At 43.1% G+C, this 23057-nt stretch overlaps 3 protein-coding genes across 4 annotated transcripts in view; 2 read left to right on the forward strand and 1 right to left on the reverse strand.

The window, feature by feature from the left end:
- Nucleotides 1–103: 103 nt before the first annotated feature.
- Nucleotides 104–6379, reverse strand: cd40 (CD40 molecule, TNF receptor superfamily member 5). 2 transcript variants are annotated; one of them, XM_037105506.1, is made up of 9 exons: nt 6195–6379; nt 5531–5612; nt 3908–4030; nt 3662–3808; nt 3475–3568; nt 2069–2127; nt 1484–1576; nt 1372–1391; nt 104–752 (listed from the first exon to the last, which is right to left on the reverse strand). In XM_037105506.1, the coding sequence occupies exons 1-9, from the start codon at nt 6273–6275 to the stop codon at nt 453–455; spliced, it is 999 nt and encodes a 332-aa protein (XP_036961401.1). In that variant the 5' UTR covers nt 6276–6379; the 3' UTR covers nt 104–452. The 2 variants fall into 2 exon arrangements, with proteins under 2 accessions (XP_036961401.1, XP_036961400.1); XM_037105505.1 differs by having other exon boundaries at nt 1366–1391; nt 6195–6368.
- A 3302-nt stretch (nt 6380–9681) lies between these two features.
- On the forward strand, nt 9682–14615 carry LOC119022273. Its single transcript, XM_037102961.1, has 7 exons — nt 9682–9982; nt 11194–11322; nt 12516–12590; nt 13016–13189; nt 13398–13555; nt 14164–14352; nt 14475–14615. Exons 1-6 carry the CDS (start codon nt 9911–9913, stop codon nt 14297–14299), a joined length of 744 nt encoding a protein of 247 aa, XP_036958856.1. The 5' UTR covers nt 9682–9910; the 3' UTR covers nt 14300–14352; nt 14475–14615.
- Nucleotides 14481–23057, forward strand: part of LOC119022270 (formin-like protein 13) — a 37081-nt gene continuing 28504 nt past the window's right edge. The window contains exons 1-2 of the mRNA XM_037102954.1: nt 14481–15075; nt 15351–15516. Coding sequence (XP_036958849.1) covers nt 14587–15075; nt 15351–15516 — 655 coding nt within the window. The 5' untranslated portion in view covers nt 14481–14586. The remainder of the gene's footprint in view (nt 15076–15350; nt 15517–23057) is intronic.

Below are 23057 nucleotides of genomic sequence, written 5' to 3' on the forward strand. Positions count from 1 at the left end.
TTTTCATCCCCCCAAAGCTTCATGGGAATTTTTTATTTTTTTCCCCCCTGACTTTTAAAGCTCTGAATTAAACAACACACACTGACGTCCAGCAGGAAAAGTACACACTTCACTGGTGGCAAACATTTTATTAATGCAAATTAAAAGCTATTAAATTACACGCTGCTGTCATGCATAGTTATCCCAGAGTGCCTCATGCAAATATACAGAAGTACATGCAAACAACTCACATGAAAATTGACGACCACATGTAAATACAATATCAACACACAGTGAAAAATGAGCCCTGACTCATAAAACTAATGCAGTCCAGGAACGTACTGGAGTACGTCTATTTCCTAATGTCATCGCTACAGAACATCATTTTAATTTATTGTTAACACTTCCGGCGACTATATACATCTTCACGTGGAGAATTATTTACAACAATACACATTAGTCTACATTCGGAATCACAAGCTAGTGTCAAAACTATCTGTGCACTGTGTTTGTGACTCCTGTCGGGAGAGCTGCTCCGTCTTCCCGTTCTCTTGTGTCACCAGGTTCCCCCGATCGGTTAAAGCCGTCGGTGACATCGGCACGCTTTGCTCATCGTCTTCCTCCGGCGTCCTCGTGAATCCCTCCTCCTGCGTCGAATGCATGTCGGGCGACGTGGACTCCTCTTCATCAAGAGGATCGGGTTGTTCCGGTATGAAGATACGCTCTTCTTGCAGCGGCTCGCTCTTCTGTTCCCGGCATGACTGGAAACAGACCTGCAAGAGGAAAGAATGTAGAAATATTAGAAATATAGAATATTGTGTTTTCAGTCACAATTTGTAGTTTTCTCTGTGTGTTTAAATGCACTGTATTAATGAGATCACTCCACTTGGGAATCATCCAAATTAACATAAAACCGGGTTTAATTTTTCAGGTTACAGGATTAAGAACCCTGTAAACAGATTAATCTGTGCCAGAGACCCTGCAGACACTAAACTAAATGTCGTTAAAAAATAAAAAGATCCTGACATTTTGGAAAATCGCTTTCTGTTGAGACAAGACGGATGGCTTAGCTTGGCACAAACAACTTGAAACAGCTAGCTTGGCTATTGAAAACATATCCAGTTTGTTTTATTATACTTAAATATTTGCACAGATTAAATAATATGTAAATTAGCGAGCTTTAGATACAAATTTTGTTACTTTTGGACAGAGATAGCAGTTTCCCCCTTATGTTTCTAGTCTTTATGCTAAGCTAAGATGATTACCAATATAGCTGTTGGAGCTACATGGAGCCAAGTTTAAGTGTTTGTGTTGTTTACAGAGTATGAATGTGATGTAAGTGAATAAACTACATGAGAGACAAAAAAAAAAAAAAATCACATTTACCTTTACCTTTTCTTCGCCGCATTTATCTAACACAGAAAGAGAGAAAGATGGAGAGCGTGAGCACAACAAGTGTAAACTCAGTTAACATGTGAGAGTGAGCATTCAGAGCAAAGTTTACCTCTGCACAGATAAACAAAGACGGCAGCTACAACTATGGCCACAATTATAGAAACCACCACGGCGATCACAGCATGTGTCCGCCAAGTGCCCACTGCAAGACAACAGAGAGAGTCATCAACCAGACTGAATGCTGGATACACAACAAGTCAGCAACCTCACAATCTACTGTCAACCAGACAATGTGACACAGGAAATCGGTTCACAGCTCATCACCGACAAAACTTTCATATCCTCTTACACTTCAGCAGAGGAGGCACCAATAAAAGGGAGTGGAGGGAAGATGATTTTCAGAGAGGAAAGCTTCTATTTGAACTCTAAATAAAGTGAATCCTGAGCTTTTTAAACATAGCGGAGTCCAAACACAACACATGCACTGTAAACACTGTGTAGGTGAAGGCTGTGACTGCCACAGTGGAAACCACAGACCAACATAGATTTACGCGATGTAACACCTCACCGCCTGCAGAGTTTCGTTTTGAGCAAGGTGCCACTAACCACACAGCTGCAGATGTCGGGAGGGTGAAAAAAAAAAAAAAAAAAGGGAGAACACTGTTCAATTTATCAGCCCACACACAGAACTCACCACAGATGGTGTCGGATGTGCTCGTTCCGCTTTTTTCAACGTGTTGTCCGAGCCAACATCTGCAAAGAATTTCACAGCGTTAATGTCTGTTTTTTAATGTTCAGTAGATTCACATCCAGGCGACTGTTTGTCCTGAAAAGATCCAGAGCTCTGCCGGAGCCTTCTGCCAACGACACGTTCCCTAATATGATGTGTCCTGATCACGGTGATGGAGAGCAACGCCACTGACAAGTCACCCTGACACCTGTTCGATTCGGTTGAGATCTCCGATTGTGGTGGAAATGACACACAAGTCAAATCATTCTCATACTCCTACTACCTTCTGGTGACCCCCCTCTTGCTTCTTATAGCCATTTTCCCACAAAGAATCGTATCATCAGGGGACGTCAGGTGATTGAGAAATCACCACCTCATGTCTGAGTTTCGATGACGCATCGGCACCTGACACGTCTGTGTTCCGCTTTGTGTTCACTGATGTGATCTCATGGATATGTTGCCAACTTCGGTAAAGTTGTAATGATGTTCACAGATTTTAACGTCAATGCTCAGAAGCTTATCAGCACAATGTTGTCAAAACACCAACAACGTCTCATTCATTCATGACCGAAGACGAGCTACAACCTAGCGCTCAGTTTCATGGTCCTTCGGTGCAGCGGCTAACTTTCACCGAAATGACTTCACACATCCCTGAGATCCGTTATTTATTCTTTATATTTTTGTTATTTTGCATAAATCTGCGTAAATCCATTGTTGTTCTTTTCAATCAGTGGTGAAGCATTTTGACAGGTGTTGTATGATTGAAGTTTGATTTACTGACTGATGGATTGAGTACGCCGCACAAGCATGGAGTCATGAAATACTTTCGCCTTCTCACACTGCACAGTTGTTGCCTGCTGTTCGATGTGTTATGAGCTGCGATCGAATTTCGTAATTTTTCTGTTGTCTGACAACAACAAAAAAACTGCAACGTAGTGCAACCACAGATCACAGATTAACGATTCACACGGGACTGATATTATCACAGTAAACACATCCTCTGTGCTTGGTGAAATAATTTGGGTCATATGTTGGTGGATTTTTACGGACATGGCTGATTCGCACAGGATTAGGATCACAGACGTCCTCTGCAATTATTACAAATTATTAGAGGGTCCTAAGAAGCATTTGTTGAGTCTCTCTCTCCCCAATCATTCTTGTTTTCCTTCCAATTTATCGAGTAACGCTGAAAATAATCGACAATTTAATCAACAGTGAAAATAAAGACCCCAAACCACACGAAACTGTGGCCTCTAACCTCTTCAGCATCACTTTTTGCCAAGACTTGGCTAACAAGACTGATACCGATCTCGTGTGTATGGGGTGTTGCTGAGCCTTTACATTTAACGTATCGTAGTTTCAACACTTACTTTGTCAGTTTCTTACAGGCGGCGACCGGTGAGTCCTCATCAGAATACGTGCCGTCAGGGCATACCTCACACACCGTGTCGTGTGAATGACTGCCTGAAAGACAATCATGATGGCAACAAGAGGTTCAGCACAGTGTGTACAGAAAGCCGATCATCCTTTACAAGTGTCGTAAAAGATGTGACGTACCTGTGGATTGAACTCCATAACCTGGTTTGCAGGTCGTGTGCGGCACGCAGGTTATACAATCTTTGGGGTCGGAGCAGTGGAATCCCTGTTTACACAGGCAGGTGCTCCGTTGCTTGGGGTCGTATTCAGGAGTGTCGAAGTTGTTATCTGAAAGGAGAGCGGGCACAAGTTGCACATTGTGCTGCGTCAGACAAAACGTCCATCAACACGGGAACGGTTTGTGTTAAATGTGTCACAAAGTCTTACTTTTGTCGCAGTACGGCTGACGCTCACACTTGGATTCCTTCGTGTATCCCTCCCGGTATTCATCATGATTGCATGCTTGGCATTGAGGCTCCAGACAGCTGCCGTGGGACGTCATGCTGGTCCCTGAAAAACAAGAGTGTGGCTTTAACGTGAGAAGAAGCATTTATCTCAAGTGTGCGAAGTGACGTCACACAGGTGTTTAAAACTTCTCAACAACTCGCGTAACCGCTCCTCAAAAAGTCCTTCCTATCGTCCAGTGATCTCGTCTCACCTGAACTATTGGCTACACTGCTACACTCCCTCTAACGTTGAGCATAAATGAGCCTGGAGTTGTAATTTCCAGAGGTTTTATTTCTTGGCCAGGAGGAATGACTAACCTACAACTGCACCTGACATACTTATATTTCCAATTAATAGTTCAGCAACCAAAGAAAAAGGACCCACTCCGACTTCCTAGAGTCCAAGGGGACATCTTAAAATGTCTTGTTTGTTCCGCGTCCAAAACGAGGTGATGTTCACTTCCACCGTAACACAGTAAAAATGAGAGTAAGCCAAGAGAAGGTTCAGGGTATGGATTTCTCCTCTGATGAAGTTAATATGACTAAAGGTTCAGGAGCAGGAACCACAAGAGGCGACGGACCCCACCCTGAGTCCAGACCCCCTCAGGTCCAAGATGCTCCGGCCACGCCTCCGCTCCCATCGGTCCCACTTCGTCCCTCTCTCCCCCCCCAATCATCCATCGACCACAACCCCTTATTCTAACTATTTCAAACCTTACAGCCATATTAAAAAAAAAAAAAAAAACCCAAACCTTTTAACTTTGTGTGTTAGTGAATGTCTAACTGCTCCTTCCTGTGGATGTCAGGACAGAGAAAGTGAAAGAGAATCCAGTGAAGGTTAGGAAGGATGCTGAATGAAAGCAAAAGTATTTACATCAGTTTTGATGCAGTTTGAGGACTGTTAGCCTGAAATGTTTTGCCTTTTGCCATCTTTTTATATTTTTTTAATGTTTATTTAACTCACATCGGAGGGATTCAAAAGCCTAAATTTACAGCTGGATACAAGAGGCTCCATATTGTTCATATTCAGTGAACGAGCTGAAGTCCCCCAGTCCCCCTTTTTGACCTGGTGCTGGTCCAGAGTTGGTTCAACCTGCACAACCTTTTAAGAACCGGTTTTCTCTTCCACAGGCACGAGAGCCGTCACAGAGTCACAACATTCAGTCTTCCACGTCTCTGTTTTTCCCAAAACAACTCTGGTGGACTACATCGACTTTTTCTTACACATGACCGGTCGATTTTGGCGTCCATATTGAAAATCTTTTGTTCATTCTCCGATACATAAACCAGTCCACGCTAACATAGACGGTTATAAGCTTTTAATTGATGCTGATGTACGTTTTTTTTTCTTTGTTATAGACCAAAAAGTGCTGCTGCCAGTTTTCCTGCCCGAGAACCACTTCTTCACCTCTGGAACCGGTTCCAGAGTAGAAACTGGCTCTGAACCAGCACCCGAACTGCCTCAGTGGAAAAGGGGTCATTATAACTGTCTCAGGGTTGGTAACAGAGATGAGACAAATCACTTCCTCACATGATGTTCTTGAAAGGGGTGTTGTTCACATACCTGGTCCACACATTTTGCAGCACTGGTCACCTTCAACATACTGAGTGTCCGGGTCGCACTGGGGCTGAGCGGCGGTCAGCACCTGATGGGGAACAGAGAGTGTCGTACATACACCTGAATAAAAAGCCACTTAGAGCCTCAGTTCAGTGCGAAGTGTTGTTTTTCTCTCTGGATGACTGTTGGCTCACTTCCTCACACAGACTGTCTCTCTTGTGACGGAAAGTCCCTAACATTCAAACACACTGAGACTCACTGACACCCAGCAGCAGCAGGTGTAACTGGCTGTTTCTCTCACATGTTTTTTTTTTTTTGCAGTTAATATCATTATTTGCGTAGGAAGGGTTCAGCTGAAGTCGTGTGTTAACCCCCCCCAGTACAAGAAAACGAAAGTGAAAGTGCGCAACTGGGCGTATCCTCTTCAAAGGCAAAAGCAAAAAAAATTAAAAAAAAATGCGCACAATTCGAGCAGATGTGTGATTTAACACACACTTCCGAGTAAAAGACACAGAGAATAAAGTGAAATAAGTTTGAATTGAAGCCTGCGACGACACATCTGGATCAGACGGTGCAAACGGACAGAACCCTGAGCTGAGCTGAGCCACCTCTTCACAGTAAAACAAACCCGAACCTTTTCAGAACAAAACACAGCAATCAGCCCACTCACCACGAGAGACATCAGCGCCATCATCTTCATCATCCTCAGTGGAGATGGATCCGTGTTTGTGAGTCGTATTAATCGCAGCATTATCGTGTCTGTCCTCTTCCACCGACAGCAGCCAGCAGCAATCTGACACCGAGGCAAGTTCAGCCCACTTTAAAGACTCAGCCCCTCACTGGGTATTTCCTCCAGTAGTTGGAGCTGTGCAGGGGAGTTTCACACGTTTACTCTTGTTTGACCATTTCCTGTAACAGTGGCCAATTGTAGCCCAGAGTTTGGTTCCTCCCCTTAAATTACGTCAGTTTTTTTTGGGATATGTGATTCTCCTCATATGTCACCACCACAGCAGCGACGGCTGGAGTTTTTAGACTAGAAGTAAGAAGTTATTTCTGCATTTTCAAACTGCAGTGAAGGTTAAAGTTCAGCCGCAAAATCACAGCGAGAACACTCCAAAAGAAGTGCAGGTGTTTAAAATGCATACAAGTAAACAGTATCAGCTGACTTAAAGGTGCATTATGTAGACATTTTAATCAGGAGAGAAAGATCTTCACTGACCTTAAAGGTGCAGTTTGTAAGAAAAGTGGAATTTTGAGTCTCATTCCAGACTCAACGAAAACTGACAGGTCGACCAAAACCACATTTTTTTTTTGTAATGGTGCGTCGCTGCAGCCTCCCTTTTCACAAAGGGACGCCCTGTTTTTTTTATCTACAGAGTGAGACATCTCGCCGCTGTTCATCCCTCTGGATGAGAGTTGCACACCAGTCCAGACTGCTGGCTGAGATAACCAGGCTAACAGCAGTTGTCTGTTACTTTGATATGCTGCCCCTTATTTGGTGGCCATTTTTTTTTTCTTTTTACATATTGCACCTTTAAATCCTAAAAGAAAACAACCCCAAAATAATGCTTTATGAGCTTGTTTGGAGTAATCAGTCTCCACAGGAGCCACGACATCCCAAATTGACTTGAAAAAATTGTAAATTATACTAATTTTTAAGCCGAAATCTTCACTGTAGCTGCTGAGATAAAAGCTTCAGCGTGCTCCCGGTCTGAAGTGGATGCACTAACCTTTAACATGTAAATGATGTCTTTCCAAATGAGGCTTCTGGAGACTTGGATTATGCTGGACGAGCTGTTTGAATTGTCATTTTTGGGCGTACTTATCCTTTAAAGTATCTGACAGGTGTGGCCCCTACTGTCAGCATCATACTATACATGTTGGATTATTACTGATGCATGAACATGAGCAGCTCTGTGGTGTCACACTGGGCCGAGGTGGAGTAAAACATAAACATTAGTTAGAAATAAATAAATAAACTGTTTTACTGTGAACTGTCTGATTTCTTGTGAAGCTTCTGAAAGGATCGATTGTTTGTCATTGTTGTCGACCAGCCCTGTTCTCGGGTTCGGCCTGGAGTCCCACCGGTTCCAGGGATTCCCCGAGAACTTTTCACGCGGGGGTTTTCCCGCACGGTCACCGTGTAACTGCTGCTGGTGCTCGACTGCTCCACTGCGCATGCGCATGACATCAGCGGTGAAAGCGAGCCCTGTGCGCGTTTTGTTTTGTGTTTATTTGTTTTTGTTTGCTCACACCGAGTCACAGAAGCTGCCTCTCAGTTTGTGTTGCGCGCGTATTCCTGCAGTTACGGTACAGGAGCCGGTTGCACCCACAAAGTACGAGGACTCGATTTCTCCGATGTCTCCTCGCTGGAAATTCCCGTTCCTCATGAATGCCAACATTTAGAGTGAAGTCATTCCAGTAAACATTTTTATTGGAATATTTTCATAATGACACGTCTGAACTCTGTGCTGCAATGTCAAGTCAGTGGATTTTGTAAGAGGGAGGAAGAAGTAGAAGAAGTAGACTGTTAAGTGTTTTTTTTTTTTGTTTGTTTTTTTTTTACCTCTAAATTAAAAGTATTTTTCATCCTTTGCACTAACGTGTGTGTGTCTGTTCTTCTATAAGCTCTTTTCATGCTATCTGACAATTAATACTGTGGATGGAGGGATGATGACGGTGGGTGAAGGGTCAGGGAATGTTAAACTGGAAAATTTCCGTCCCTTTTCACTGGAACATAAAAAAATAAAATAAAATAAAATAAAATAAAAAAAAATCCCTGAGCTGATGTATTCCTACTCATGCGTCTCTGTTCCAGGATGAAAAATGAACTTATTTGACCTATTCTTTTTTTTTCTTTTTCTTTTTTTTTTTTTTTACAATTTTTCTAGGTAAAAATTTAGATTAAAGTCCAATATCAGTGAGTAACTTCTCATAAATTTATTCACTGACTGATGAAAGTATAAAACGACACTGTTGTTGTTGTTAATCCACATCTCATAGGTGGAGTCCCTCCGTGTCTTTCTGTTGAATGAGGTGATATTTTCACTTACTCATTAGTTACTTAAGTAATTGTGGTGCAAACCAAACCACATGCAGCCACTGATAACCAGCAGGTGTAGTTCATGCAGTCAGCAGACAAACAAACAATCATAACAAACAGGAAATCAGCTGTCAGACTGATTACTAACACCAAGTAAGCCACAACTTAATTATTGAGATGTCTGATGTGCATTTCTCTTGATTCTTCCTCCAATCATTCATTTTAATCTCCAACGTCACTCTTGTGAGACAAATACCTGATCATCAGTGCAACCTGATTAGAAGAATGAGCTTTTTTTTTTTTTCTAGGTATGTAGATAATAATATTCTTGGGTTGTATAATCAGTCTAAAGAGGCATAAAATCCACTCCAACCTTTGTGTCCTGCACAATCTGCCAGTTAGAAAACTAACATGTGCATTCATCAATCGGCAAATAATGAGAAGGTGATGCAGGTGAGTTTACCTGTATGTACAATAAGGCTCATACAGTAAATTGTTTTCTTTCTTGTGGATAAAGACAATTAGATAAATTGTATTGCACGTTAAAAACAGTAAAATTGAGAAAACTCAGTTTCAAGGCCACTCACGTCTTCACTGTCTTTTAAAGTTTAAGTCAAATTCAATCTCTTAAGTTTGGAAGTAAACTAAAACCATTATTTATTCATTTATAGAAAAACTTGAATCTTTGAGTTTTAGCAAAAAAAAAAAAAAAAAAAAAAAAAAAAAAAAAAAAATCTGTACTGTGTCCAAAATGTCTGATTTGACATTATTGATTTAATTTGTTTTCTATTTAATACTAATAATATTTTTCTTCTTAAACTTAAAGATTCCAGTTTTTTTTATAAGAGGAAAAGTAAAATAATTAATTATCCTTTAACAGCAACACTTACAATACTTAAGAGTTGTATTATGGAGTGATGACACCTTGAAATAAGAGGTTGTATTGTATTATTATGGGTTTTGGGGGGAAAGAGCCGCATGTTTCTTGGCGCTCTCTGCTGGATAGAGCCGGCTGTGCAGCTGATAAGACACATTGTCCTGCAAGTGGAAACATGCAGGCTGACTTGGAAAAGAGATAAAGCCTTTGTGTTGTTGTGGGTGTGGCTCAAACAACCCTTGCCTGCCTTCACCTGGCAGAAATGTAACCTGAGCTGCGTGACACAAATCACAGCAGTTTACCTTCGGAGAGGAAGATCCTTGTTCAGGTGTTGCATGAGGCGGAAAAAAAACACACAGACACACTCAAAAACAAGATATCTTTCAGGTCGTTGCTGTAAAAGAGGATCAGATTTGGACTGAGCGTTTGCATGGATTATTGTGGGGAAACCTAAAAAAAAGTTACAATGCCAAGTTTAGGATCCAAAAAGAGAGAGAATCTGTCCAGGATGGACAGACACACTGAGGACCTGCCACAGGTAAGACTGAAGTTTTAAGATATTTTTAGACAAAGCAGCAAATTCTTTAAATAGCAAGTGGACAATTTCTATTTCACCATCTGTTTGAGAGCTGGAAATGTTTCTGCAGCTGTCACTGGCTTTACTGTACAGCCTTACTGTACTCAGCTCCTTGGAAAACTGTCCTCTCGCTTTCATTAACGTCACTCCTGAGCCCTCAGGAGGATACAAAGGTTCGCCTCAGCAGGAGGGGAGACTCTCGTGGCATTTTTTCACTTCCTCAATTCAAGCTGACTTCCCTGCTGTTAGTAGTTTCCCACAACGGGACCTTTTGCTTTTACCCAGAAACCAGACATACAGTGAGTGATTTACGGAAGGCAGCATGTTCCTGTAACAGCATGTGTTTGACAAGATGCACCGCCTGATTGTACTTCGCTAACATAGTGGTTCCTCTTTATAATTCCACCGAGCTGATACTGACTAATCTTTGGCCTTTTTATCAACCCTCGCACATCTCTTGAAGAGCGCAGAGGGAGTGTTTCTGGGTGGTATTTGTTAGAGCTAAATGGAAGAGCATGGAAAGCCCTGAAGGAAGTTATAAAATGGTCACACACCATTTATTCCTTTTAAAGCTGCACTGTGTAGATTTGAGGGAGGTTGTTTCAATCAGAAGCAACAGAAGAAACTAAATAAACAAACTTGTGGTTTTCACGACTGAATTAACTGAATAAACAAACTGTCACGCTGTTTTACTTTGTTTATATGTGGCGGACCCCGCCACCTTTCTGGCCTCAAACAGGGTTTTCCTCCTAGAACAGCTTGTTTATGCAGAAAAAAATCAGCTTTTAATTTGGGCAATATCATGTTTATATGTAGATACAAGTCTATTCTATTCCCTATCTTTTTAGTTATATTGTTTATCTTTATGCTATTGTTATTGGGCTTTTTGTATGTGGCATCATATCTGATGTGGCAAACAAATTTCCCCATTTGTGGGACAATAAACGAATACTGATTCTGATCCTGATTATTAAAACTGAGTTTCACATAACACGGAGCCGCTTTAAAGGGCTAAATTTAGTCTATTTACCGTGAATACTTTGGGAAATATTTTGTAAACATAATCTATTTAATCTTTATCATCCAGGTTAGACTTAGAGATCAGTTTCTTAGACACACGTACGTGTGTTAGTGCAGCTCATCATTGTTCCCTGTTGTCGTTGTGCTTTCAGTTGAGCAACGAGATGCAGCTGAGCATCATGAACATGGTGAAGAACGGAGAGCTGTCCATCGAGGACGCGCTCAACCTGGCCAGGAAGGACGAGAAGAAGCTGCTCCATCAGAAGAGTCTGGCTGAAGAGGTATCACTATCATGACCTGAGCTTTGATCACATACTTCTCACATTGACCTGAGTTTGCATTCGGCACAGTTTTCTATTTCATTTCGAGGAGAAAGGCGAAGTGTTTGGAGCTGGGTGGTCTCCTCTCAGATGCCCCTGTGGTAGATAAAACATGATGAAGTGTCCTTTCTGTGTCCACCACTGATGGATAAGTTACATCTTTATCATATATTCTACATTACCTATCATATTACATTTACATGACATGTATATGAGCAACTGAGAATTTACAGACCACTGCTTCACTTCAACTGAGTAAATTTAGCAGCAGGTCAAGAGATGTTGCAGCCGTCTTTAGGTCAACAAAAGCAGGTTATTTTAGCCAAATCATGTTGTTTGCCTAACCTTTACTGAGTGGTTATTGTGCCTAAACCTAACCACACCTCAACAGTTTCAACATATCTGCATGATATGGAAATATGAATATACAGTGTCAACTTTTTCCTGGAGAATTGGATGAAAAATGGGATCAAGTTCCCCGTCCAGTCGCCCACCGTGGAGGAAAAATGGCATCGCTGCTCCTCAGACGGAGCTCACTTCTTATCTGACAACCTCACAGTGACAAGACTCAGAGACGTTACTGTGACCACATTGTTCTTGTTTGCTCATTAAACAAACCGAATACAACATATCATTTAGTCAGCTTTATTTGGAGGGAGTGGGGCGAACTGTTTCCTCCGGCCTCTAGTTTCAAAGCTTACGTGAAACTAAATCACACGGACATGAGAGCGGTATCCATCTCCTCATTTTACTCTCGCTGTGATGTCGTTTATTATGCTTTGTGAATGACCTACTTTCTGCATGAAACCTGTCTTGTAACAAACACACTTGTTCCCTTTTGCGTGTGTGTGTGCTGCTCCTCAGTAGTTGTTTTGTAGATAAGCTGCTCAGCCTGCTGGATCGGTTTTAAAATAAAAAATTTGTCGCTAACCACTTTAATCAGTTCCAGTAAACTTTGATGAGTGATGGAATGCAACTAAGAACATTTCCTCAAGTAGTGGAAGTATCTGAATCCTCCACCTTTTCTTTACAAGACATTATGCCTCACCTTACCAGGAAATTGTCAGGGGACAAAAGATAATATCCCTCGCATTACTAAAAGGTGTTTTCCCACAACAAATGACAATTGGCTTTTTTTCTGGGTGTCGTTGCAGGAACAGCAGCGCTCGCAGTACAACTTCAGCGTTCACAAGCACAGCCGCTACAGGTGGCAGAAGCGGGTTTTTCAGGTGAGTTGAGAGAAACCAGGAAACGAGACTAACATCTCCTGTGCAAGTGGTAGAAACAACATGACTTCCCCCGTTGCTCCGAGCACCCAGTCCAGACTGCAAGCTGCGCCGCTAACCGAGCTAACTAGCTGACTGCAGCTGCAGTTAGCAGCAGTTAGTGGCGTGACATGCAGCCCCCCCATTTGTTTTAAGTATGAACCAGAGAGGTGGCTAATTCTTATGTAATGCACTTTTAAGATAATTTTTCCAGAGCAAACGTCAGGATTCATCCTCTGCCATGAAATGTGTCTGTCAAAAAATCGATAGCAATCCATCCAATAGTTCTTGAGATGTGGCTAAAAAACTGTATCAGGACATCAAATTAGCTCTTAAACAGCAGATGTGTGCTAATTCCAATTAAATACCTTCTCATTGTGACGACCCAGATTGATTTCAAGACCAAAATGCTGTGCAACATCGAGAAAGGCATCATCAAGCGACAGTTCCCCTTCTCCAAAGTCAAGAGTTGTGATGATGGAACAGGTTCGAGGTTCACCATTTCCTTTAAAGGACACCACGACTACGAGTTGGAAGCCACTTCACTAGAGGACAAACACAAGGTGAATTTATTTCCCTGAGCGTTTAAACCGCAGCAGATGGAAACCCATGTTAAATATATTCACTCGCTGAGACTCTGTCGAGTCGTTGTCGTTTACATGCCAATAATTTATGCTTATAAGACGATGAATGACGTAATTATTTGTTTTCCTTTGTGGCCACTTGTTACTGATGTCATTTCCTGCTGATGTTTCTTTCTGTTTTGTGCAGATCATTCAGCTCATCAATCAAATCATTTACGGGAACATATACAGTGACCCTGGAGAGGGAAATGCAGAAACACTCCAGCAGCCTCAAGCATCACAGAGCCTTCGGGAAGGCGTCTTGTTGCTCCACCGAGGCGGCCTGGCATCCTTCAGATGGGTCAAGTACGGACGTGTCTTTTATGTCTGTTATGTAAAGCTGCAAAAGCTGTCAGTGATGAGAAATTATTTGTGGCAACTCAACATTTCTGCAACCGACAGATATGTTGAAACTTTATGCTTCTTCAGGTTCAGATTTGATTCCACCTCCGCTGATGTTAGACTTGATTACTGGTTGCAGATGTCATCCAGCGTTCTCGACATTCGTAATGTTAGATTAATTTGTGACAAAGCTGTGCTCGTGCTCTGGTTAGGTTTAGGCACAGAAATCACTTGGTAAGGGTTAGGAAAACATCGCGATTTAGCTTAAAATACCTTTTTGATTGTCAGAAACATGGCTGGAGATGTGCTGACTTCTCGTCCAAAACCTCCTGTTTGAGTCGCTACACAATCACGACTGGAAATGGAAAATGCCCCGAGGTCTCCGTTAAAACATCGAGAACATCTGGAGATATTTCAAAATTGATCAACTCTGACAATTTCAGGTCCTTCTGTAGGAATCAGGGGCGATATATTTAAAAGTTTTGTTGCCTGATTCTGTTCTAACTCTGGGCACATGTGTTCGTACATGGTGTTGTTGTGGCTTATAACGCTCCTTCTCTATTTTGTCCCAGATATGAGGTCAAGCTCCACCCAGGCCAGCTAACTCTGGTCCCCTTCAGGCGACGAGGCCCCGCAGATGGCGAGGCGCCGCCCACGGTGCCCGTGTCCACCGTGATTCACCTTTCAGACGGCGACACCAGAGTGTAGAAACCTCCCAACTTCGACACGTTCACTCTGATCACCCACAAAAATGAGTACCAGTGAGTGGAGATTAAGACGAGGAAATAATTACAACATCAGCTGTGTTTATCTACAGCTTTATCAAAGTGTTTCTTTTCAGTCACTTGTCTCTGCTGAATTAAGTTTAGCTGATTTATTGCAGGTTCCGGGTGCCTCTACCCGAGCAAACATCCGACCCTGAGTCCGTCCAGACGGAGCGAGATGCTTGGGTCCAGGCCATCCACAAACTGTGTTCGGACTGGAAGAGGAAGTCCATGGGTGAACACGTGTTCATGGAAACGATGGGCCTGCGAAACATCAGCATAGCCGAAGAGTCAGAGGACTCAGACACAGATCCAGAGCCCAGAGGTGGAGATACGAGTCCTCCGGTTGATAATGAAAACGCAGACTCTGCTTCAAGTGGTGGAGATCAATTACAAGCCGGTGACGCAGGTCAAACTGATCCTTCAAAGCCCGTCCCTAAACCTCGCAGCCCCAGGAAGACCTCTGATATTCTGCCTTCCGTCCTGTCATTACCCTCTCCTTCACCTGCCTCCCCTCGGCCCTCACCTGCTCACGCCGCCCTCACACCCTCCCCCACGGTCCCCGAGGCTCAGTACCAGAGCCCATCCTCCATGAGAGCGCCTCCACCCCCGCCCATCGTACCACCACCACCCGCCCCACCTTTACCCTTCAGAATGAAGTCACCTTTCAAAAAAGCACGCACCAAGGCTTTCCACTGGGATGTGGTCGCCGGAGAGAAGGTAAAACTTTTGATTGCAGTTCAGTGTAAAGCAAAGAAAAGGATCTCATCAGTGGGAATTAGTCATATTCTAATGAGGCGTTTTTTGTTTTTTTGAGGAGCCAACACAGAAAAGATAGTTCCAGCTTGGTTTCAGTTCATTATTCCTCATTGCATCATTGCTGAGAATGATTCTTTGCTGTGTCTGTCAGTTATTGCTTCCCCGGTGTTGCTCTTTGGTAATGTTAACATTGATTTCCTCATAAAACACTGCTGAATTAATTTGTGTCTCGGCAGATTGCAAAATCATTTTGGATACAACAAGGAAGCACCAGGAGGATTGAAATCGACACATCCCGCTTATATGAGCAATTTGCCGTTAAAGATCTGGGGACGCCGGGCGCGCCGGAGCCGAGTAATACCCAGCACATTATGCTCAACCAGAAGATTGCACACAACTTCAGTGAGTAGCCCGACAATAGATGTGTTGCTGAGTGTCGAGGTGAGGTTGCTTATAAAATACTGTCCCCCGCAGCAGATCATTTTCAGCTCTTTTACAACGGAGATTGGATTTTCTCGGCAAAATAATAAGTCTAATTTCCGTGTGGTGATGAAAAAGCATTCTTCCGGATGAACTCGAGTAGAAGGAGCTCGATCCGTCTGTGGATTGGAGGCCGTGGTGTGAAGAGAAGCACCTCCACCAGAGGGAGGCACCACATGGAAGGATCTCTGCAGAGGCGGTGTTAATATCAGCCTCATTAATTTTCATAAATCAGGCTTTAAATGCCCAGTTAAAGAGAGGCTGACCTGAGAGGTCTTTTAAGGAGGACCTTATAAACGTTGCCACTTTGCTCTTTTAAGACGATTGGCAGTGTAACGATGCCGCAGCAGCTGCAGAGCGAGCAGATGGATGTTCCCGCTCTGTGTCTGCAGGGGGCAGTGTGTCACCGGTCCTGCAGAAGCCATAACTGCCCAAACAATCCACAAGAGCTATTGTGAAGTGGAACATACTCTACGTCTCACCTAATGGCTTTTCACTTTTGATTAACTGAGCGTACGTGCTTTGTATATTTCAAGAATCCGGGAGGAGGAGGAGGGCGGGGGGGCATTTCAGAAGCCTCCGTCCTCGCGAGCTCCTCCAACTGTGAGGGCGATACTGACGCGGCGCTGGTTGGCGGGGCTGCTAAATGGAATCAGTGTGAGCGCGCGGACCGGCGACTTAATTAGAGTTCACTTGGTCATGAAATATGGATGGGAGATGGGAGATGGGAAATGTGAGGGACGGCGACAGCGATTTCCCCCGTCTTGATACAGAATACCTCAGCAGTCGGAGTTGCTGCTCCTCCCCTGACCTGGAAACTTTGGTTGTGTCAGGGAGCAGCAGCTGAGTGATGACAGCCTGCAGGCAACCCGAGGCCAGGCATCCTTCTGCTGCATGCTTTAGAAAAATTGTAGACATCTGAAAAACAAGGGGAACTCTCTGTCAGGCTGCGTCTCTTCCTCTGGTCATATCAACACTGACACAGAGAAGAGCAGTGGAGGAGGAAAGACTTCAGATCTGTAACTTAATAAAGTTGCAGGATCAGAGTTTTTTTGTAGTGTGCAACCACACAGATAATGTGCCCTGGAAATTGAAATACATAATAGAATTACATCAGCTTGAGATGAGATCCGAACGGACGGTGCTACGGAGGAAAGACGTGAGATGTGAGGAGAACACCGGGTGACACGTGCGACCGATAATTAAATCCAACAACAGCGGACGTGCAAGGATCAGATGTACGATACACTCATGTATGACAAAAAACAACAACTCCATGACGAAAATAGAAGATGTCACCTAAAGTGGATGCAGACAACATTTCAGCGTCCTTCCCTCCGAGTGTTTCCCTGTAGTGTTACCGTTGGCACTGCTGTCACAAAGGCAGCGTTAGCAGCAGAAACTGTGATGTCAGTGCTATGAGCAGGCAGAGTGAAAACACCTTGACAGTATTAATAAGTGGGCAGGTTTTGTTACTGATCCAGAGGGAGGAAAGACGGTGTTACACCTTCTCAGATCCCGGCGATCAGGGGGAAACGCGCATCGCCGAGGGGACAGATTTTGACACAACACACGGTGCGCTCTCCATCAAGTTCACCCCTGTTTCACCTCCGTTTCTATCACGCTCCCTCTTCACCTTCTTTCCCTCCTCCTCCACCGATGGGGTTGTTTTTCTTTTGCGGTGTAGACTCACGTGAGGATCGTGAACGGGGGCAAACAACGCCTCTTCCTGTTTCGGCTGCAGAAGCGATACATCCAGCCCTGTTTGTGAAAGTGAGGTTTGCAGGGAACCAATCTGTAGGTCCATGGAGTCATTTTTTGAACACCATTACACTGTGCAGTCAGTGTTTAACTCCAAATGACAAGTTAAAGCAAAAGAGTTTTTTTTACTATCGTCTAAACTAAACCGAGTAGAAGTTCTCATCATCCAGAGAAAAGTCACCTGTGAGTGTTTTACTATGATCTATCACATCTTCTAGATTCTGTTCAAGGTGAAGCTGATTTCAACAGTTACTGGGTAGTTCAGTGCAGCGGCAAAAGGAGGAAGAGAATATTTTACCTTTCTCACATTTTGTAAAAGTCAGAACAACTTCGAGGAAAGAAAACAGGAGCGAGAATTTAGATTACAGTGATTCTAGTTTGATTGTTGATTGACTGTGAAGATTTTTTTTTTTATTTTACTGCAAAATTTGAAATACAAAAATATGGTAACACAACTTTTCAATAAAAAAACAGATTCATGAATGGTTTATAACAGATTGCATTATGTGTTAACAGTGAAATAATTAACTAAAGTTTAATTAACAGTACATTTGCCATTTAATTATGTTGGTTTAAAAGTGTTACTAAAAATACAGGAGCGGGCTCCTTAAGACAAAATCCTCCTAATTTTGGGGTCTTTGGTCTAATGTGTGCTCACCTATTGTTAGGTTTAGTGTTTACATTCATTATATTTTATAATCTCTTATGTTTTATATGTAAAATCTAATGTACTTGTATCCAAACTGTCAGAAGACATTAGAAGAATTCTAGCATTGTGGGCGTAAATGCTAATATCCAAGAAAAGTATCTACATTTTGGACTGAAAATAAAAAGCCCAGTTATATTAAATTGCTGCATCTGTATTGACGATATTGGCCTACAGTTATGACCCACCTATAAATAAAATACGATCGTTTTAAGAAAACACAAGCAAGTCCATCAGGATTCAGCTCACTCTGAATAAAATCATCTATGAATAAAATCTGTTAATAGGTCTCCACTTCCCTCTTGGCATCCTCCACACGATTACACTCCCTCACACACACACACACACACACACACACACACACACACACACACACACACACACACACACACACACACACACACACACACACTCCCCGCACCTGTTTGCCTGTTTATCACCACATACCTGCCTAAATTTGTGCTGTTTATTCAGCTCGTATCTCGTTTGTCGCCACACTATTAATTCATCTTGATCCCGTTACACCTGGAGCCAGTAAGCATGAGAAACCTCAGCAGACAGTAAAGACCACACCTCCGTCAGATAACATGTGACGCACGTGTGTGATCAGTCATTTAATACGCAAGGTCAGAACTGTTGATTAGCGTCAGGTTTAAAGTGGGGGGGGGGAACTCTGTCTGGTCTCGGGTCTCTTCACATGAACACCAGCATCGAGAACATTGTTTGTGTACACAGAGTTTACTAAAAAGAAAGTTTCTGAACAATTCACATTAGCAGTTGCTTGTTCTGCTAGACGCCTTCCTGCCAGTGAAGTGATGATCTTTGAATGTGACGTAACATGTTAAGGTGGAACGCTCCTGAAGCTTAGTTCCATATAAATGCACAGATAATTTGTTGTTTTGTCATTAGCAAAAAACAATATTGACCTTGAGGTTGAAAAAGGAGCCTCACATAAGAAACAATACTAAAATCAAAAGCTGGAAAAGTCACGTGAGATCTCGTGTGGATAGTTGTTGCTGAAAGACAGTAGTTCCACCTTAACTGTCCTCCAGGTTACGTCACATTCTGAGATCGACAGGACGGCGGCGAGCAGAACAAGCTACTGCTAACATGAGTTGTTCAAAAACTTTCTTTTTAGTAAACTCTGTGTACACAAACAATGTTCTCAATGCTGGTGTTCATGTGTAGAGACCCTGGTGATGCTACCAGCAAAGTTTCCTGTTGTGTCGAGACTTCTTACTGTTTTAAAAATAGAGATTTTGATGCTATTGTAAAAGTGCCCGTAGCACTCCCATGAGCACTGAAAATGAGTTTGACCTGAAAACGAAAAAACGGTAAATCTTAAGAGTGCCTCTTTTGTCGTAATTATGCGTTTACACAAAGGTTTGACTTGGTTGCATTTTGGCGAGAGTCTCACTTTAAAAACATCATGTTGTTTGGCTGCTGCTTGCTGAGGCAGATGGAGTTGGACGAGTTGAGCGGGTGGTTGTGTTACTGCCGTGCTGTGCGTTTGTTCAGTGGTTTCCTCTGGTGCATCAACAGTGCACAGGACAACGCGGTAATGATCCGTGTGCTTATTTATAGCGTTGTATGTTAAGTGCTCGACAAGAATCCGAAAAGACCTTTGGCAAAGAGATTGTAGCTCATATTGATTTTTCTGATTGGATTCTTTAAAAAAGAAACTACCAGCAGAGCAGATGAAAGACAGATAGAGAAGCTTGTGTGTGTGTGTGTGTGTGTGTCTCCTCTCTGCACGCCACCACACATTTAAATCAGTTTAAGTTTTAATAGAGCCTGATCAAATGAAATGTCTTCACACAGACGCGCTGCTGCAGTATGTCTGAGTGTGAGTCACCTTCGTTGAGATCAGCGGTGAAAGACGAATTCAGATCCTGTTGCAGCTGGTCAAGGTGGAGCTGAGTGCTCCTACAGTTGAAGTTGAAGAAGTTTAAATGCATTAATCACTTTTTTCATTGCCCACATGCAAAATTAGACCTTCCCCGTGTCTCTCTGTTGCCTATACATGCCTGAGGAACGTTGAACACATCTGGACTGTGGATGTCTTTTTGAAGGACTCGGGTCGGCGCCTGTCTTTGTTCCCCCAACAGAAAGACAGATCACATCGGATGGCGGTCAACACACGCCTGAGTCATTTGCAACTTTTTAACCAGACATATTCTCGATTAGACGTTAGTGAGACTGGTGCACAACAGCCATTACAACAGTCTGTTGCTGTGTCTCAATTCAGGGTCTGTATCCTTCAGAGGTCGCATTTGAAGGTCACTTAAGTCACAACGCCGCACGAAGGCTGTCCCAATCCGAAGCCTCCTCCAAATGCAGCGGCCTTCTTTTCCCTGTTTTTGGAGGATGCATTGCTACTATACTTCGTGGCCTCACATATCCCAAGATTCTTTGCAAGCCCGAAAAAGAAGAAAGAAAGAGAGAAAATGGTGCCATCGCGTGGCGTAGATTGTCACTTTCGCGGGCCTGGATGGCAGAAATCGTGACCTAAGGGTAAAACATCTGGCGACGCAACCAGGAAATGCTCCAAAGGCTAGACCGTCCAATTTAACAACGGCTGAAGGAGTCACCTTCGAAGACCGCAAAGGTCGGGTCCTTAGAAGGATGCAGACCCTGAGACACAGCATGTATATCCACCCTGTTGAATGTTATCAAATGATGTTGTGATGTTGGTGTGTTGTAGCTCCGCCCCTACGACCCATAAGGAATGATTAATGATGCAGGAAATAAGAAATAACAGCTCAGTTCAGCCGCCCGATTTTTGGGGATGTGTGACATTCTGACCTTTTCGGGCAAACAGCTATTTAAATGCAACTGTAGCTCTGTTTGAACTGTATGAACTTTCCCCAGAGAGCAAGAACCTCTGGAGCAAATTTCTTTTACCCCCCTCCCAAAAAAGGAAGAACCTCTCAAAAGAACAGGAACTTTGGGGGAGGGGCTGAACATTTCCAATTGGTCAAAAGTACTTCCAGCATTGCATCTTAACCACCAATCAAAAAAAGAAAATACAGCTGCAAATCAATTAACTTACTGACGAGGGTTACAGAAGAAAGTACATGACCGATGGAACCATTTCATCGCTGTTGGATAATCTAGCGCAAAAATGCTTCTTCACACATCAGCAGGATTTGGACTTTAACTAGTCTGTTGAAAACAATCACACTGGGACTAAATGTTCTGCGTCGTTTGGGTGGGAATGTGGCGTATTTGTAAAGCTGGGTGTCTTACAAGAACCCAAACAAGCTTTCTTTGTGTTGGGTCTCAAGTTGGATTAATTTCATAAAATGTCATATAATTGAAGTGGATTTTTTTTAAAAACAAAACAAAACATAATGTTCCCTCTACAGTGTTCTGGATCTGAAGTACTGTGCAGCATAAACATTCAAGTACCTCAAAAGTGCACTGAAGCTCGGTGCTTGAGTAAATCTTTCCCCCACTCGCTGAGAGCCGCTGTGGGTTTGCACGATCACGGTGCATTTCTGTTGAGACTGTGTGTCCGACTGATGCGGTTCTTCATCGAGAGCCCCCGTTGCACGCTGCCTGTTTAATGTCTGGAAATGTCGCACTGCTAATTAAAAGTCCACCTGTGGCTTCCGGCACCCAGTGGGAGACTCTCTACACCTCTATACTCTAATTTGCTCGGCCAATGCACAGTTAGTCTGAGTGCAAATCAACAAAGGGCTCGACTTGTACTTGTGTGTTTTGTTTTGTTTTTTTTGCCAGCCAGAAGCCGTAACCCTTTCTCTCCCGAGGACGCTTGTAGCGCTCAGCATTATTCGGGTGTTTGATGTCGTGAATCCTCATTTAAAAATGTGACACGACGGCCTCTGTTGGTGCTGACGGGGGAATAACTGTCTCAAGTCTTTAATGTCAAGGATTTAGAGACGTGTTGATTACGGCTATGCTTCTCCTTTCACCTGATTATTCTATTCACTTTGTCATGAGCAGATTTTCAATCAGTTTGGTGATTGGGATTAGAACATTTTAATCCTTATTTTGGAAGTCAGCCTTAAAGGATAGTTAAAGGAGAAGTTTGACATCTGGAGAAATGTACTTATCGGCTTTGCTGCTGAGAGTTAGATGAGAGGATCAATACCACTCTCATATCAGTCCATTCAGTTTGAAGCTTCAGTCAGCAGCCAGTTATCTTAGCTTAGCATAAAGAGTGGCAGAAGCTAGCCTTGCTCAGCTGGAAGGAAACAAGCACCTGAAATGCTCGCCAATGTGTTTGTCTTGTTTGTTTCCATCTGTACAACAACCAGCGTGTGAAGTTTTCTTTACTTGGTCTGGACAGAACCAGGCATTCTGTTTCCAGTGTTTATGCTAAGCTAAGAAATAAAAATATATGCAGTGGGCAGTGCCTTTCTGAACTGCAGCACACCATGGAAATAACATAATTTACCGTTCCTGTTATCTCCTCCTCTGCTGCTCTCCTCTCAGACCACGTTGCCTCCTCAGTTTGCAGACAAATTTCATTTGCTGATCCTCTTCTATGAATTAGCTGCTAACTGCTTATAGCCACTTTTAAGTCGCCCACAAAATGTCACACACCTCCAACCAGACGACGAAGGCAAAGATGGCGTCTGTTCTGTCCAATGAGAATTGCACGGTTTTCTATTTTCTGGGTTTACTTCCTGGTTATAAAGCCCACTGAATATACTCAGCAGTGTCTCTGTCTTCCAGCTCAGCCCAGAAACTCTACGAAACTTTACAAATGTGAAACCTCCATGTATCAACAAATGACCTTGCTTGCAGTTTGAGGTGTCCCGTCAACAGTTTTACAGACTTATAATGCTGCTGTATGGGCAAGATGCTGTTTGGGCCAAAGGGACATTTTTCACTGCAGTACCACGAGTCACCACTGGGTGAAATTCACAGTACAGCTGAGCAGCATCCTCACATCCAGGTCTGCAAAGTAGCTTCATGGTCTCATCCAGATCACTCTTTTCACACAGACGTTGATTCGTACATCCAC

This window comes from Acanthopagrus latus, chromosome 7 (assembly GCF_904848185.1).
Source record: "Acanthopagrus latus isolate v.2019 chromosome 7, fAcaLat1.1, whole genome shotgun sequence".
In the NCBI taxonomy this organism is placed as follows: Eukaryota; Metazoa; Chordata; class Actinopteri; order Spariformes; family Sparidae; genus Acanthopagrus; species Acanthopagrus latus.